The following is a 17,241-nucleotide window of genomic DNA, read 5'->3' on the forward strand; positions in this document are numbered from 1 at the left end:
GGACAGAGCAGGGACCAGATGCCCGCTGAGGTCTTGTTTGTGGATCTAATCTCCCTGATGTGTGTAATCAGCAACAGGCCTTCCCGGCTGGAACTGGAGCTGGCGCAGGGCCAGGGCCTGCCGCCTTCTGGGCAAGTATAAGAACTGCCCAGGGCAGAGGTGCCAGCCACCTGCTGGGGGACAGGAGTTTGGAGCCAGAGCTGCTGTACAGACGGTCAGGTGGGCAGGGTCTGGTCTGGGTGTGGCCAGCTCCCTGCAGGACCCTCCACTGGAAAGACTGGAGGTAACTAGGGGTCCAGGCCTGGCAGGGTGTTCCCACCTCCAGGGCTCTCACCTTTCCCTCCCCATACAGAGCCCCTCGCCTCGTGAGTGACTGAGGGACTGAGTCCCAGAGGCCCCTAGGTGGAAGCTGAGTGACCTCTTGTTGGGGAGTTGGGCCTGGATTTCTCAGAGGCATTGTGGGGGCTGGTAGTAAGCATAGCCGTTACCCAGCACACTGGGGTCATCTCATGGAACTGAGGATGTGAGGATGGAGGCCTGGCTAAGGATCCTAACCCTTCAGGTATTGCCTTCATTTACTCTTACAACAGTCTCCTGAGGTAGATATTAGTGTTTCACAGAAGAGGAGATTAAGGTACAGAGATGTTAAATAGCTTGCCCAGGGTCACACAGCCAAGAAAGTGTTAAAACCAGGACTTGAGCTCCTTGACTCCAGAGGCTGTGCACTTCCCACTTGCTTTCTGGTGCTAGGGATGGAACTCAGAGCCTTGTACATGCTATGTGATGGTTTTACCGCCAAACTACACTCCTGGCCCCAAAAACTGTTTCTAAAAGCTCTGTTCCTTTGCCCTGGGCACACCCTTCAAAGGCACTGGTCGGCTCTGAGAGGGACCCACACTGCAGGCTGTCGGTCCTGTGAGGGCCTCGAGGTGATCTGGTCCAACACACTAGACGTTACATGCAGGGAAACTTGAGCCCAGCCGGGCAAATGGGCTTATCCACAGCCAAGCAGGGAATCAGAGGCCCTGGACCCGCAGCCTGGGCTTTAGGCTCCCTGGAAGAGCTACAGTCCCTAGGCCAGGCTGTCAGAAGGGCAGGAGGTGGAAGGGCATGACAGCTAGAATCTGTTCCACGTGGCTAAGGTGTCGGATGCTGTCAGTGAGGACTGGACTGCCCAGTTGCTCACAGACCCACCCAGGGGACACTGGACCTGGGGGTGACAGGTGAGAGAGAGCAAAGGGCAGCTGGGTGGCAGGGAGCCAACGAGGTGTGCCCCAGGCGCCTCCCTCCTGTCTCAGGGCCTGTCTTATAGCACTTCCTCCCCGGACAGGGCTGGGGACTGGCTCGCTGCGCAGGGCTGTGACAGAAGAATGCGAGGTCTCCGTTGGCGTTACACCAGGCTGGTAAGGGGCCAGCTCAGGCCCTGGGGCAGGCCGGGAAGGGGCAAGATCTTGGACAGGCAGGGGTCGGGCTGGGCTTGGAGGCAGGTGGGTAATTTGTTCCCCTCTCAGTCCTTCCTCATCTGTCCAGGGGTTTAGAGCAGGGCCTGGGGCCTGTGTCCCGTGGTCCTCAGAGGAGCTCTGTCCAGAGGCCCCCACCACAGTGAGGGCCCCTTGTTGGGCCTGGGAGAGGGGCAGGCAGGAGAGGCAGCCCTGTGCGTTTCTCATTCTCTGAGGGAACTCTCCTTCCTAAAGTTACACACACACACACACACATACACAAACACACACCCATGCACACACCCATGCAGAGTGGAAGCTCAGGGGAATGAATGACACACCAGCACTCATGCCACCAACACACCCAGGGCTTTACACAATCCCAGCTCACCCTCAAAACACGCTGACGTGTAACACACACCTCTACACTGAACACCTCCTCACACCAAGAAGCCGGACACAATTCACAAGGAGAGATGCGTGTCATACAAACCCACCAACGCCAACTCACAGGTGACTTGCGCCTGGCCCGACTGGCGGGCGGAGAACTCAGGAGCACAGTCTTGGGATTCTGAGCTCATGCACAGCAGGCACACAGCACGGCCCAGCCCAGCGTGGGCTGCATCAAGGTCGGCCACTGTCATTACCGTTATCGCTGTTATCATCCTTATTTCATGTCCTAATACACATGGCCGCATCTCCCGGAGCTGGCCTGCCACCTGCCCTTCTCCCCTGCCCCCACCCATAGAACTGGAACCCAGCGTCCACTGTGGGTTCTGAGGAAACAGGCGGACGGGGGCAGGGCCATGGCTCCACTGAGCAGCTCTGTGGCTGGGGCTGGCGGCAGCCAGGGAGGGAGCAGGCTGGAGACAGGGCAGAGTCCTGTCTGCTGCAGGCACTTCCCAGCTCGCTGCAGGGACCTGAGCAGGAGGCAAGGACTCAGCCTGAGGCTTCTGGGCTGGGAAGTTGGTGTGAGTTGGTCCCTCAAATTGGACACCTCAACCCACTGGCCACTTTGTGTCTTTGCAGCCCAGCCAGATGGAGGACACAGTGTCTGGGGAAGAGGGTGAGGAAGAGGAAGAGGAAGAGGAGGCAGCCCCAGGCCCAGCTCCCGCCCCTGCCCCCGAAGACCCCGTGGAGCCCCAACTGACAGAAGCCAGCCAGGTTCTGGGTGCCTCGGAAATCAGGCAGGTTGGGACACTGCCCCTGTACCAGGACTTCAGCCCTGAACCTCTTCCCCAAACCTGCCACTCCCAGGGACCCTGGGGCCACAGGTCTCTGTCTCCAGTTCTCTGTGTCACCTTGGGTGGATCGTGTCTTCCCTCTGGGCTTCCCTTTCCTTTCTAGTAAAAGGACCCAGTAACATCCCAGCACCCTCTGCACCAGGCTGAGAGGTTGAAAACACAGGAAAAGATGCGAATTCCAAGATGGAACTGGTCTTGGGAACCAAAGCCAGAGCTGGGGTGTGGGCGGGACAGTGAGCTGGGGGACCAGGAGGAAGGAGCCAGCAACTTGTCTATCCTCTGCCCCTTGAGGACAAAGTGACCAAGGGGAGTGAGACCTGGCCTGGCCTTGGCTCCTGGCTCTGCCGCTTACTCTCTCTGTGTGGTTTTCGGGCTGGTTGCCCCACCTTGCTAAGGCTCAGTTTCCTCATCTATAAAATGGGAAGGACAGCGCCTATCTCCAAGGGCTGTTGCTGGTAGGCACGGAATCCCTGTGAACAGCGAGGCACCGCGCCCGTCGGGTGGTGCTAAGCCCAGTCCTCCTGTGTCCCTGAGGTTATGGTGGAAGGAGGGCAGCGGGAGGGGACTCCTTCACTCACCCCCAGCCCTGCTCCCAGCTCAGCCTCCACCTTCCCCCGAGAGTCACCGGCCACCCCTGGAGTCTTGTTTTCTGTACTTCGAGGGACGGCTTTAGCCTGCGGAGCCTGTACCGGCAGATGGAAGGCCACAGTGGGCCTGTGCTGCTGCTCCTGAGGGACCAGGATGGGCAGGTGAGTTGGCTGGGCTCTGGGGTACAGAGCCAGACATCATAGGTCCTGCCCATGACAGCTTCAGGGTCGAGAGGCAGAGGTGACAAACCAAGTCACCTCTAAGAGAGCACCGAAGGCTTGGAGACCTACCTGCCTCGGAGCCAGCCCCCAATACATGTATTCTAAGCTCCTTCTAAGTGCCAGATTAGATGGAGTCACCCAGAAGGCGTTCCTGTCCTCTTGGAGCTGACAGTTTAAAGGGGGCAGGGCTCAGACATTAAGCAAATAATCGTTTCACTATAAAACAGAAGTGTTTTTTTAGCCTCAGACACACAAGAAACTATGGATGGAGTTTAAGCAGATGACCTTCACCTTCAAGGTCACATATTTTTTTAAAACATTTTTTAGTTGTAGATAGACACAATGCCTTTATTTTATTTATTTATTTGTATGTGGTGCTGAGTCAAACCCAGTACCTCCATGTACTAGGCGGGTGCTTACCTCTGAGCTACAACCCCAGCCCATTTTTTAAAAATATGAGTTCATTTATTTCTTTTGTGCTGGGGATGGAACTCATGACCTTGTGCGTGCAAGGTAAGCTCTCTACCACGGAACTATATTCCCAGCCAAAGACCAACAGGGATGTGAAAACACCCCCAACTGGTGGGAGAAGGAGGGGTCGGAGGAGCTAAGAATGGAAGCAGGTCAGAAGAGGCAGCTGGCTCCTGCTGGCTCCTACAAGAGGAGGCTTGCGATAGCTGTGCCTGAAGTCCCTGTTGTCTCTCCAATGGTGGCTTTCCAGGAAGGGTCTCCATATAAAAGGGGGATACACTTGGTAGCTCATTTCAAATGATCTCCTGTGGGAGGAACATATTAGAGCTGGGAGAGTTCTCAGGAATTCCAGAGGATACTCCCCGCTCCGCTTGGGCAGGAGGGCCTGTCCCCAGATGCTGATGGAAGGAATTCCTGCCTGAGGGCCGGAACCTCGCTGTCTTCAGGAGCCCCTTCTGTGGCAGGAACCGTTGACTACGAGGAAGTATCTCACTCCTCTCAGCTGCTCCCAGTGGTCCGGCCTCTGCCAACCAGCACCATTTATAATGGTGAAAATCCACAGCCCACCTGACTATTCCACCAGAGGATGACGGCTCAGTCAAGTCAGATCCCTCCACAGAGTGAAGTAGATTCCACTCCATCTAGTGAGATATCAGGCAAGCGAGAATCTCGATGGAAACCATACCTATTAAGCATGTTCAGTTTTTCTTTTTAAAAAGCAGGATATTGGGCTGGGGAGCTAGCTCAGCTGGTAGAGTGCTTGCCTTGCAAGCACAAGGTCCTGAGTTCGATCCCCAGTACCGCAAAAAAAAAAAAAAAAAAAAAAAAAAAGCAGGATATTAAAGGCATTCTTGAGACAACTGGAAAAAAATGGAATAGGAACTGGCTATTAGATGATAATAGGGGATTATTGTTCATTCTCTTAGGGGCAATAAGCGTACTGTGGCTATGTAAGAGGAGGTCTCCATTCACAGGAGTGAAACTATGTGCTGTGGTAATAGTATCCACTACTTACTTTCAAATGGGTCAGAGAAGAGGGTGAGAGAGAGGGAGAGAGAGAGAGAACACACAAATATAGGAAACACCTTTAAGACTGTTGAGCCTCATAAAGGGAATCTGTACTGTGCTTTGAAGTTTTCTCCATGAAATTGAAATTGATGAAGTGAGGTGTGGGAAGAGCTGTGTCATTCATCGCCAAGCAGCAGGCGCGGGAGAACGTAGCTTAGAAGGCAGTGGGTGACTGTTGAAAATGTCATAGACTGTCAAAAGTTTGAGGGTGCGAACCGAGGCACGATGGGGTTTTTAAGGCTTTGGATAGAGTGAATATTAGGGCTCCATTTTGAAGACTGGAGTCAAACTATTTCCAGGAGAATCCCTCTCCTCAGGAGTTCGAAGGCATCAGTGATCCCCGGAGTCCAAAGTATTGAATTGGTTTGGAAATCCATTGAACATGCGTTTTCTAAATGTTATTATCGCTGATCTCAGTTTTCTGTATCAAAGAAAAGAGATCCCCTTGGTTCTCGAAAATCTTTTTAAAAAGAGGTTCATCAGGCCCTCAAAGGCAAAGAAAAAAGATCCCTCTGGTTCCAGAAAATCTCCTGAAAAAGAGGAAGGCTTATCAGGCCCTCAAAGCTACCCAGGCAAAGCAAGCGCTTTTGGCAAAGAAGGAGAGAAAAGGAAAACAGTTCAGATTTAAGCGACTGGAATCATTCCTACATGATTCCTGGCGGAAGAAACGTGACCAGGTGCGTGTCAGACTACTAGAAGTGAAACCTCATGCTTTGGAAATGCCTGATAAACATTCCTTGGCCTTTGTTGTACGCTTCCAAAGGATTAGTGGGGTGAGTTTGCTGGTGCAGAGCACCATTGCAAGACTTCGTCTGAAGAAAATATTTAGTGGTGTCTTTGTTAAAGTCACCCCGCAAAGCCTAAAAATGCTACCGATAGTAGAACCTTATGTGACTTGGGGATTTCCAAATCTGAAGTCTGTCCGGGAACTCATCTTGAAACGTGGACAAGCAAAGATCAAGAATAAGACCATCCCCTTGACAGACAACACAGTGATTGAGGAGCACCTGGGAAGGTTTGATGTCATTTGTCTGGAAGATCTCATTCATGAAATTGCCTTCCCTGGGAAGTATTTCTGGGAGATCTCTAAGTTCTTGTGCCCTTTCCATCTCTCTGTGGCCCGTCCTGCTACCAAAAATAGAGTGGGCTTCCTCAAGGAGATGGGCCTACCTGGTTATCGGGGTGAACGCATCAATCAGCTCATCCGCCAGCTGAACTAAACCCAGAATATCTGAAAGCAGTGCATTGGAAGCACATGTTTTTGTTTGATGGAATTGTTATCAAGTATCTTCAGAGAAGATTATTTTCTGCCTTAAGAAAATGGAAGAAAGGGATTGGGGAAGAGACCGTAGTTATGATCATGGCAGGCACCTGTCATCACAGACAAGTTCCAAGGAAAAATTTCATTGTTTCCTACATTGACCCACCTCTGCCTCTGAAATCAACATGCCATGGAGAAAGGAGTCCTGCTTTGTCAGGGGTTTAATGTTGGTGAATGAGTAACCCAAGCATGTATACAAGGCCCCCTAAGACTTGTAGCAGTTGACCAAGTTTAGGAGCACACTTGAATCTAGAGGTCCCAAGAGTCTTGTTTTGAAAAGACTTGAAATACTTAGGAAGTACAAAAAAAAAAAAAAAAAAAAAAGAAAAAAGAAAAAAAAAGAAAAGTGAGGGGAAGCCAGATGCAAAGGCGTACTCCTGTAATCCCAGTGACTTGGGAGGCTGAGGCAGGAGGATCACAAGTTTGAGGCCAGACTCAGCAACTTTGCAAGACCCTAAGCAACTTGGTGAGACCCTGTCTCAAAATAAAAAAATAAAAAGGGTTGGGAATGTGGCTCAGTGGTTAAGCGTCCCTGGGTTCAATCCCCAGTGTAAAAAGAAAGAGGAAAGCGAGAGGAAGCCACTCACAAAACAAGCCCATTTCGCAGGATCTGCGTGGAAGTGTGCCCAGGGCATCCAACTGAGGCCAGAGGAAACATGCCAAAATGCCAAGAGGAATTATCTTGGGGAGGAAGAAGGGGGCTCCGGGATGGTCTTGTTTTGTCTTCCTTTTGCTGGTCTATAATTTCTGGGTTTACTGGAAGTCCTCATGAAAAGTAAGTTTATTTAAGAAACAGCAGGGCCCCAGGGCTCTCCTGGGGATTGGCAGGGAAAGGATGCAGGTGGCAGACCATGGGAGGGCCCCCGGGGGCCTCCTGGACAAGCCTGCTTTACCAAGTCTGCAGAACGGGTTGCCCTGGACTCCCAGCCCTCCCAGCCTCAGCCCACGTGTCCTCTGCCTTCCAGATGTTTGGCGCCTTCTCCTCCGCAGCCATTCGACTCAGCAAAGGCTTCTACGGCACCGGCGAGACATTCCTCTTCTCCTTCTCCCCACAGCTGAAGGTGATGGTCCCCATTTTCCATGGGGCAGCGGGTCTATGGCAGGCCACAGTTCTCAGGGTCCCAGAGGCCCCCAGCTCCAACCCCCATGCTGGGCTCCCTGGTGTCCCTGTCTCCACAGCGGGACCCCAGCAGGGCAGCGATGAGCAGAGCATCCCCCGTGGCCTGTCCATCTTTAAAACAATGCTCTGCAGGTCTTGAGTGACCACTGCCCAGCTGAGAGGGGAGGGGTGCTGCTCAGCAGTCAGTGGCCTGTCCATCTTTAAAACAATGCTCTGCAGGTCTTGAGTGACCACTGCCCAGCTGAGAGGGGAGGGGTGCTGCTCAGCAGTCACAGCTGGAGAGGTGGCAGGGGTCCAAACACAGGTGGTCCTGACGTAGGGTGGCGGGAGTATAGGGCAAGGTCCTCGGCTAAGAGTGAGGCTGGATAAGGGGCCCTGAGGAGAGGGAGGGAGTCACACGGGACCGGCAGTGTGGGGAGGGGCCCTAGAGGAGACTGCTGAGACAGGACCACCAGGCCATGGCAGGTGGTGGAGTTTGGGGCTTGTGAGTTTCAAGGTGGGCCAGCCCTTCAGCAGTGTCGGTCACCTCTGCCAGGCCTGGGAAAGGTGGGCGGCAGGGTACCTTCAGGACTGGGGTTTTACCACGCTGGTTTAGCAGAGGCAGGAAGGGAGCCAGGCACGGTGGCACACACCTGTAATCCTGGCCACTCAGAAGGCTGAGGCAGAGGATCTCAAGTTTGAGGCCAGCCTCAGCAACTTAGCGAGTCTTTGTCTCAAAATAAAAAAATTAAAAGTGCTGGGGATGTAATTCAGTGGTAGAGGGCTTGCCTAGCATGTGCAGGACCTGGGGAGAATCCCATCTCTCTTTCTCTCTCTTACACACACACACACAGGCAGAGAGGGAAAGGGAGGTCGAAGGGAGTGAGAATATAAGATGCACCACAGAACCGAGGCTGGGCAAGAGGCAGGGGAAGCCACGGGGAACTCAGGGATGCTGGGACAAAGGCTCTCAAGGGCGAGTCTCCTTGAGGTCAAGGCGATGGAGCAGTGAACAACCTGCTCAACTGTTGCACATGGTTGACAGAAGGACACTTGAACCAGACTGCGGAGAAGTTCCCCAGGGGCAACCATGGGAGAGAGTAGCTGAAACCCCCCTGGAGGTTAAGAAGAAAGGAGCCGAGGGGCAGGGAGAGGGCAGGGACGGTGAAGGTCACCCAGGAATCAGGGAAGAGGAGGGGGCAGTTAGTGATGAGGGGTGAAGAGGTGGGGAATGACCGCTGCAAGGTGGCAGGAATCTCAGATGGCGCCATCTGCCAAGGAGCTCGGCTCTTTTTTTGTTTTGTTTTTGGCACCAGGGATTGAACCCAGGGGCACTTAGCCACCAAGCCACATCCCAGCCCTTTTTATATTTTGTTTAGAGACAGGGCCTCGCTAAGTTGCTGAGGCTGGCTTTGAACTTGCCATCCTCCTGCCTCAGCCTCCCCAGCCTCTGGGATGGAGTGGAGTCTGTCGAAGGAGGGAGAAGTTGTCAGAAAGACCCAGCACTCTAAGGTGACAGCCAAGCTCGTGCTTCCCGTCACGGGGTTTCTGAAGGAGGAGGATAATCATAGTCCCAAACATGTCCCATCCAAGGAATTCCTGCCTCTGGGTCACTTATTGCAGGAGGCCACTGAGCACTGCGTGTGTGGCACGGAGCATCCTACTTTTGCCACGAATCAACACGACAGCTGCTTGTGGGTACCAGCTTCCCACCGCTGCAGCAGCACCTTCAATCCAGAGGACGTGCCCTTACCATCCCCATTTTACAGAGGAGAAAACTGAGGCAGGGAGAGGTTGAAAATGGGCCCGAGTTAACGCAGTTACCAGTGGTGAGGACAGGATAGGAGTCTGAATTCGGCCACAGCATTCCACTACCTCTCTGAACTGCAGAGGGTCCCCCGCTGAGGATGCTCCTGTGGGGGGGAAGGAAAGCCCAACACAAACCCCAAAAGAAGGTCTATGGGAGAAGTGCAGAGCCACCTCGGCCCTGTGCAGGGGTGATCCAGGGAGGCTTCCTGGAGGAGGAGCTTTCCGAGGTGGATCTTGATAGACAAACCCAACATCAGCAGGTGGCTGAGGGTGTCGGCACAGGCGCTGGAGGGGAAGGGAGCACATTCGGGGAACTCAAAGAGACGGGGTGGAGCAGGGCGTGGGAGAGGGTATATTGCTGTGCACTGGCATCAAGAAATACTTGTGCACATCTTCGTGGCTGGTGGAGAACTGGTTCCAAGTGTTCGGTTTGCTATCCGAGAGCTTCTCTAATAGGCACAGACCACCTCACCGAAGGCAGGGTGCACCCCGTCTGGGCTGGACCCACCAGCCAGAGCCTCCTCCGGTCTTCCTGGAGACGGTCAGGATGCTGGTCATCACCACGGCCCCTCGGGTGTCCTCACACTAGAATTCTAGAGTTCTAGAATCTTCCTCCTACTACGGTGACAACTTCCCTGTTGGCCTCTTGCTGGTCCCTCATCTCTCCAGCCTTCTCAGTGTCAGAGATCGGTTCCGGCTTCTCATTTCCTCTGTGGTCTCGTCCAGCCTCCCGGTTTCCATGCCAACCCCATGCTGATGACCTCTTCCCTGGACTCCCCACTCACACTTCCAGCCTCCGCTCAGCATCTCCACCTGGTTCTCCGACGTGGCATTTCAAGTTTAACCTGTCTGAAACCCAGCTCCTGCTTTCCCCCCACAAGATCTGCTCCTCTCCTGATTTTCCCTCATTGGAAGTAATGGCACCTCCATTTTCCCTGCCACTGAGACCTGCTTGGTGAGCTCCTTACCTCTGTCTCACACCCTCATCTGGGCTGGCCGCTGCCTCTGTGTGTGCAGAATGCCCCACTTCTAGACACGTGCTGAGCTGTCGCCCGGTTCAGACCTTCTTGGTTACTTGTGTATCTTCCTGCTGCAGCGTCCCAGTGGGTCTCCCTGGTTCCACCTGCAGTGGAACCTCCTCCAGTTAGCTGGAGTGATCCTTTTGAAAAGGAAGTCACTGCATTTTGCTCTTTGGCTTCCGTTTTCACCTGGAGAAAAACCAAAGTCTATACAAAGACCAATGACCTGGCCTCTCTCTGATATTGTTTCTTGCTACTTTTCTTTCCCCTCACTTTGCTCCAACCACACTGGCCTGAGCTGGCCCTTAGACGTAGGTCTGCTCCTGCCTCAGGGCCTTTGCACATGCTGTTCTGGCCAGAATTCCCTTCTCTTGGGTCTCCACATGGCTCCGTCCCACCTCTTTTAGGACTCTGTCCAGAGGTTGCCATCTCAGTGACTGCCCTAACTTATTTAAAATTGTCACCCTTCATTTCCTGAAAACCTTTATTGCCCTTCTCAGTGTCATTTTGCTTCCTCACATTTTCACCTTCTAACATCCTATTTCTCTGACTTTTTTTATTTGCTTCCTTCCACTAGAATGTGAGTCCTTTGAGGCAGAGACTCTACCCTACTGTGTCCACCATTGTACCTACTACTAAAACTGTGCCTGGTGCAGAAGTGCTAAAAAAATACTGAATGAAATAAATGATGTTTTCTTCAGGGAAATACTACCTGTCTTCCCTGCCAATGGTTATGGGATTCCATCTCTTAAACTATAGCTTGATTCTCGACTGTCTTTGGTCTTTGGGCCCTTCCTGTGTCCTCCATGAATTCCCATCGCTTCATTCTTTGATTGCTATTCTAAGCACCCTGAACTTCATCTTCATTTTTTCTGTACCAATATTTATCTTACTATTTCAAGTCTGAAGGTCATGTCCTTGAAGGAAGTTGAGGACATGTTCAACAGTTCTTTTTTATTTATTTATTTTTGGTATAGGAGATTGAACCCAGGGACGCTTAACCACCGAGCCACATCCCCAGCCCTTTTTATTTTTTACTTTGAGACATGGCCTACGTTGCTTTGGTCCTCACTAAGTTGCTGAGGCTGACTTTGAACTTGTCATCCTCCTGCCTCAGCCTCCTGGGTCGCTGGGATTACAGGCATGTGCCCACTGTGCCTGGCAACAGTTCTGTCTTCCTGTGGTCACTTGTTAATTTTGTCTCACCCCTTCTGAGCCCAGGACTTATCTTTTAATTAGTCCCTATTTTTTGTTTAGTTTAGATTTGTTTTTACAACTAATTACAGGCAATGATACACTTTTGTGGCCCTTTAGAAGTCCTTTTATTGCCGACTTTGACTCTTAAGTAATGCACTCATTTAACAAATGAATTCTGCCACAGCACCACTGTTCCAGGAAGACAGCCGGGACCAAGCAGGCCGCTGGACTGCACCCTGAGTGGGCGGATAAGGGTGCACAGATGCAGGAGACTGCTCTCGAGGGAACGCTGAGGAAGACAATAGGGCTGGGAGGAAGAGTGACGTCCAGGAACCTTCTGGGATGACCCTTAGGCTCAAAGCAGAGCGGGTCCTCTCGGACCTGGGGGAAGTGCCCTCTGGGCAGAGGGATCAGTGAGCAGAGGTCCTAAGCAGGAAGGAGCTTTGGATGTTCCAGGGACAGAAAGACCAGCGTAGTTCACGGGCAGTCAACAAGGGGAAGAGATCAAAGAGAAAATCAGGGTGCGGCAGGCGCGCTTCGGGCTCTAGGAAGGAGTTGGGATTTTCCCCATTACAGCGCAGAGCCATCGGAGGACAGGAAGTCAAATTCCACACAGAACGCTCAGGTCACAGCACGGAGATGGGCGGGCGCAGGGGTTGGTGGGACAAAAACGTTGGGAGGCTGTGACCCAGGCAAGGGAGGGGATGAGGCAAGGCTGGTGGGACCCGCAGCAGAGATGAGTGTTTACGGTAGAATCCGCCGACCTTCCTCCTCCTTTCGAGCTTTGGAAGCAGGAAGCCTTGGAGGTTTTTGTTCTGTTCTAGAGCGAAGGTGTCTCTCGGCGGTGGGAACTGAGCGACAGCGTGCCAGGGGTGAACGCCAAGGAGACAGGAATCTCAGGGCCTGGGGTGCCGCCGGGTCGGGCGCTGGAGCTTTATTCCCTCCACGACACTGCCATCTAGTGGCTTGGAGTCAGACTGCAAGAGTAGGACTCACCAAGTGACCTGAGCTTTCCCTGTCACCTCAGGTCTTTAAGTGGACAGGAAGCAACTCTTTCTTTGTGAAAGGAGACTTGGATTCCCTGATGATGGGCAGTGGCAGGTGCGTGTCTCCATCCTCCCGAGTCTTGAGGTGGAATCTGTGTCCTGGACCCTGTCGCTCTCCGTAACTGCAGATGAACTGCTCCAGATGAAGTGGGGAGGCTGGGGGTTCACTTTCTCCTTAAGACACTGTCCGCCCTCTCAACCCCATCGAAGCCAAGGTATGAGCAGAAAAGAGGCACAAACTCCCCCACTAAACAGTGTATGGTTGGTGACATCTTAGTCTGAACTCAGGTGACTTTGGGAACAATGACATGATTGGATGAGGCTGGCATCAGGAGACGGCAAGACTTAGATTTGCCAGTCAGCCCAGTGAGCCTCGGGGACCTAACTTATTAGAGGAAGGCTGCATCTGCCCTCCTCTAATAACCCTGGCTTGTGTGTGTGCCCAGGAGACGGAGAGAGGTAGGGGAAAAAAAGAGGTTGGTCTCACTCTTGGTGTGACCTTCAAATTCAGGAACATTAATGAGTCCTACCCCGAGGGCAGTGATGAAAGCATTGCTTGATTAATACCACACAGATTCTTAGCTTTCCCAGCTGCCTGAAAAGGCTCCATTGAGAGGCAGCTTGGCACAGAATAAACGCATCAGCGTTTGCAGTAATTCACTTTTTGGCTCCAGCCTGGGTTTTCTGTGAAATGTGAGGATCAGAATGTTCCAAACTGGGTTGTGGTGATGGCTACACCACTGTAGGTTATTTATTAAAATCCCTGAATTGTTTTAAAAGCGTTCTAAGCTTTTAAAGCAACATGTCGAGCCCCCCAAGTCAGGATAAATGGGTCTAAGGGACAATGAGGAGCAGAACTAGGGTTGCTTCCATGGTGTGGCTTAGGGCTGATGGTGGTGATGGACTCAGAGGCCTGACACACAGGGACAAGCCATGCTGACATCTTCTTCTTCTTTCTAGTGGCCAGTTTGGGCTGTGGCTCGACGGAGACCTGTACCACGGAGGAAGCCACCCCTGTGCGACTTTCAACAATGAGGTGCTGGCCCGGCATGAGCAGTTCTGCATCAAGGAGCTGGAGGCCTGGGTCCTGAGCTAAAGCCCGTGTAGGCAGCTTCCTGGGGCACCAGGGACTCAGACCTGCTCACGGATGCCGTCCAGGTCTTCCTCACACTCAGCAGCCCATTCTGAAACAAGGATGCCAGACTCTCATGTTGACTGTGGCCCTTGGACAGCCTCCTTGTGGCCTGGGGACCCAAGACAGGAATGGGGGCAGACACTGCTCTCCTTCACAGGTGACTTTGAATGTGTGAAAGACACACCTTAACCAAGCAGCAGAGTCCCTCATGAAAGTTACTGTTACAGGAATTCAACAATGAATACGTGTTCATTGTAGAAAACCTAGAAAAAAATTTAAATTGCCAGGTGTGGTGGTGCACGCCTGCGATCCCAGCCACTTGAGAGGGTGAGGCAGGAGGATCGCAAGTTCAAAGCCAGCCTGAGGAACTTAGCAAGAGCCCATCTCAAAATAAAATAAAAAGGACTGGGGATGTAGCTCAGCAGCAGAGCGCTTGCTGGAGGCCCTGGGTTCAATCCCCAGTACTGCAAAAATGAATGAATGAATAAATACTGTCTGAAACGCAAATTCCCGAAACAGTAATGTTTTCATGTATGGTTTTCAAAACAATTTCCCATGGAGATACATGTATACTTTTTCTGACAAAAACAGTATTCTCATCATGTATAATTAGAACAAATTAAAAAAGAGCATTCTCTTGCAAAAGTGGTATTCCACCTTGTATGTTTTAGGAATTAATTTTTTTTTTTTTTTTTTTTTGTATGGGGACTGAACTCAGGGACACTCATCCACTGAGCCACATCCCCAGTCCTGTTTTGCATTTTATTTAAAGACAGGGTCTCACTGAGTTGTTCAGTGTCTTGCTTTTGCTGAGGCTGGCTTTGAACTCGAGATCCTCCTGCCTCCCAAGCTGCTGGGATACAGGTGTGCACCACCGACCCGGCAGGAATTACTTTAATTTAAAAAACACTGTCAAACCTCAGAAACCTCCGCTCAGCCAGTGGAACTAGCAAAGACTCCATCAGCGCATTTCTTCTCTGGCCCTGTGCCTGTTCTAGAACTCTGGGGGTCCTGCATGCCACCAGGGTGCCGGGTGCTTGCAAATTCATTACTTAATTTCATGAGGAAGATAAGAAAGCAGCAAATGAACAACACGCATATTTTTGGGCAAAGATGATGAACCTCTGGATGGAACTTGAGAGAGATGAAGAGAGAAAGGACTGTTTGCTGACGCAACAGTTAGCTCTGCAAACTGAGAGCGATCCTTAGTGCTTCCCACGCCTTCCTGCTTTCTGCTGGAAGGAAAGATGCCATTCCTTGCCCTTGCTGCATCAGGAGCGCTCACTGCCAGGGACCTTGTCACCGACACTCCTCTCACTGACCCCTCGGCGTGGAGGGACTAGGCAGCATCAGAGTACTGCGAGGCACGCGCTCCTTTGGACAGCAGGGTCAGACTGGGCACCCAACAGGGTAAGGAAAAAGTGGCTCAGGAGCACACGTCCACGCCGGAGGCACATTCACAAAGCTTTATTGCAGCCATTTCCCTCACCCAGCTGAAGGAACCACGCACTTGAACCGGCAGTTCTATTCACAGTCCCAAGGTGACAATGTTCAGGAACTTTAGAGACTAAGCTAGTAAAATCTCCATTTTTATACAGAGTCAAGATGGTTCTTAAGAAAAATTTAGCCTTGTGAGTGGCACATGGTTCTTATAATTAAAACAGTTGCAAACAGCGTAAAGTGCAGCTGCCTTACGTGTAAGGAAGGAGGCAAAAAAAAAAAAAAAAAAAAACCCGAACAGATTCAAATTGTTCTCAGACAGCACAATGATACAATATTAGGATTACAAAATTCCAGAGTAAATCACAGTGATTTAAAAATAAGAAGGAAAAAAAGAACAATCTTAGCAGGAAACGTTACATTCTTGACCTTTGGTCGGCATAGGTTCCGGCCTCCAGCTGCTTCCCCTCCAGGTTTCAGGGGCGCAGCCGGCCGGGCACAGCTGACCTGGAACCTCCCATGTGCTTCCAGGAGCCCACCAGTGAACTGCCTCCACCAGGGGACTGTGGTGGGGATATGCTGCCACTTTCCATGGTAACCAGAGGCAGGGCATTTGGAACAGCTGCCACCCTGGCTGTCACCACCCTCCATCCCTCGGTAGGGAATCAAGGGTCGACTGCCACTCCCAGGAGAACAGTGGAAGGTGACAGCACAGGTACTTGCTGCCCACTGCCACCTTGCTCCAGGCTCAGGGAGCATCCGTGCATAAACACGCTCTGGTCACCGCCCACTTTGGCCCCAACCCCAGACTTTGTTCTTGGTGAACTTCTACACACACCCAGAGGGTGGGGGTTCCCCTGGCACAGGAGCACTGCTTGACCACGGTGGCACCTCTCCACAGCTGGGAACATCAAGTTACCAAGGGAACCTGGGACCCACAGGGCCGTCACCAACCCCAGGAAAGGCAGTCTAGTCTGCTGTGAAACCCACAGAACAAAATGCAAAAGCAAAGTTCCAGGCAAGAACAGCTCCAGGGAACGATAGTCCCTGCGACGACCTCTGAGCAGCTCAAAAGGCAGACCAGGAGACAGGCTAGAGGGAGGCCTTCTCCAGGCCGGGCAGTGGTGAGGCCCCAGGAGAGGGACGGCGAGAATTCAGAGAACAAGAAGTTGCCGGAGTCTGAAGCCACAACAGACTCAGAGCGACCTGGTTTGCAGGATCCTTCTGCCTCTGGGGATTCCTGAAAGAAGGTTTTATGTTCCAATGAGGAGGAGGACAGAGTTGTGGCTCAGTGACAGAGCATTTACCTCCATGTAAGAGGTTCCTGGTTCAATCCTCAGCACCACCAAAAAAAAAGAAAAAAAGAAAAAGAAAAAGAAGCCAGAGTCCTCAGATCTGCTCACCAGAGGTGGAATCAACCCCTGGCCCTGGTCTACTGTTCGCCCCACCTGGCAGCTTCTCGGGGGCTACAAGAGCGAGAGCGATGTCTTTCGCTGATGTTTAGGTATCATTTGAGAAGCTGTCCTCAGACTCAGGGTTTGAGAGACATCTCTCAGGGGACGGAGATTTTATTTTTAATCATGTCTGTTCATGACACTTCGAACTTCAAAACTATGCCCTGTCTCATTTCTAAGTTAAAAACAAAAAACAATCATCTGTCATAGGAGTTCAGAGTCGATAAAGAGTTGTTATTCTAAGAAAATAGATTACCAAAGGAGAAAGGTTAATGTTAAAAATAGGCAAGGTGATGCTTTTCATAGCATGGATAGGAAGATTTGCCTAATAGTTTTTTTTTTTTTTTTTTTTTTTTTTTTTTTTTTTTTAGTAAAAATGACTTACCTTCAGCATGTGTATATATTCAAAATACAGAATAAAAGCTCTAGTTACTAAATTTGTGAAACTATGTAATTAAATCCCCTAGCTTGTACTGGGGTAGGGTTTTTTGTAAGTGACCAATTGCAGATATTTATGCCAAGTCATCTTCAAAACTCAAGGCGTTTGGATGCTCTGTGGGCTGAATCCCTGGAATTCCACTCTGGTTTTCGAGGTGTTATAAGTGGGGCTACAACATCGCCATCCTATGAGGAAGAAAGAAAAACAAGGATTAAAGAAAAGCCAGAGCCTGGTGCAGTAGCACAGGCCTG

At 51.5% G+C, this 17,241-nt stretch overlaps 3 protein-coding genes across 5 annotated transcripts in view; 2 read left to right on the plus strand and 1 right to left on the minus strand.

Moving 5' to 3' along the window:
- The first annotated feature begins 158 nt into the window (after positions 1-158).
- TLDC2 (TBC/LysM-associated domain containing 2) lies at positions 159-16,908 on the plus strand. Of its 3 annotated transcripts, XR_013761985.1 has the most exons (8): positions 1,143-1,223; positions 1,331-1,403; positions 2,469-2,630; positions 3,280-3,432; positions 7,318-7,413; positions 8,831-8,963; positions 12,504-12,577; positions 13,483-13,519. XR_013761985.1 is itself a non-coding variant. In XM_079128369.1 (7 exons), exons 2-7 carry the CDS (start codon positions 1,371-1,373, stop codon positions 13,616-13,618), a joined length of 654 nt encoding a protein of 217 aa, XP_078984495.1. In that variant the 5' UTR covers positions 159-219; positions 1,331-1,370; the 3' UTR covers positions 13,619-16,908. The 3 variants fall into 3 exon arrangements, 2 of the variants coding, with proteins under 2 accessions (XP_078984495.1, XP_078984494.1); XM_079128369.1 differs by lacking the exons at positions 1,143-1,223; positions 8,831-8,963 and adding an exon at positions 159-219 and having other exon boundaries at positions 13,483-16,908; XM_079128368.1 differs by lacking the exon at positions 8,831-8,963 and having other exon boundaries at positions 13,483-16,908.
- On the plus strand, positions 3,987-6,645 carry LOC306653738 (large ribosomal subunit protein uL30-like 1; the record flags this gene model as incomplete). The annotated part of the gene is made up of 2 exons (XM_079126700.1): positions 3,987-4,005; positions 5,506-6,645. The coding sequence occupies 2 exons, from the start codon at positions 3,987-3,989 to the stop codon at positions 6,249-6,251; spliced, it is 765 nt and encodes a 254-aa protein (XP_078982826.1). The 3' UTR covers positions 6,252-6,645.
- SAMHD1 (SAM and HD domain containing deoxynucleoside triphosphate triphosphohydrolase 1) overlaps positions 15,097-17,241 on the minus strand; it is a 43,432-nt gene continuing 41,287 nt past the window's right edge. The window contains exon 16 of the mRNA XM_079128207.1: positions 15,097-17,175. Coding sequence (XP_078984333.1) covers positions 17,080-17,175 — 96 coding nt within the window. The 3' untranslated portion in view covers positions 15,097-17,079. The remainder of the gene's footprint in view (positions 17,176-17,241) is intronic.

This window comes from Sciurus vulgaris (assembly GCF_902686455.1).
Source record: "Sciurus vulgaris genome assembly, chromosome: 2".
Lineage (NCBI taxonomy): Eukaryota > Metazoa > Chordata > Mammalia > Rodentia > Sciuridae > Sciurus > Sciurus vulgaris.

Bases quoted from the DNA above. Each gene is read 5' to 3' on its own strand.
- TLDC2 (XM_079128368.1), top strand. From the start codon at position 1,150: ATGCTGTCAGTGAGGACTGGACTGCCCAGTTGCTCACAGACCCACCCA. The intron at 3,433-7,317 runs GTGAGTTGGCTG...TCTGCCTTCCAG, and splicing joins TGAGGGACCAGGATGGGCAG to ATGTTTGGCGCCTTCTCCTC. The intron at 7,414-12,503 runs GTGATGGTCCCC...CTGTCACCTCAG, and splicing joins CCTTCTCCCCACAGCTGAAG to GTCTTTAAGTGGACAGGAAG.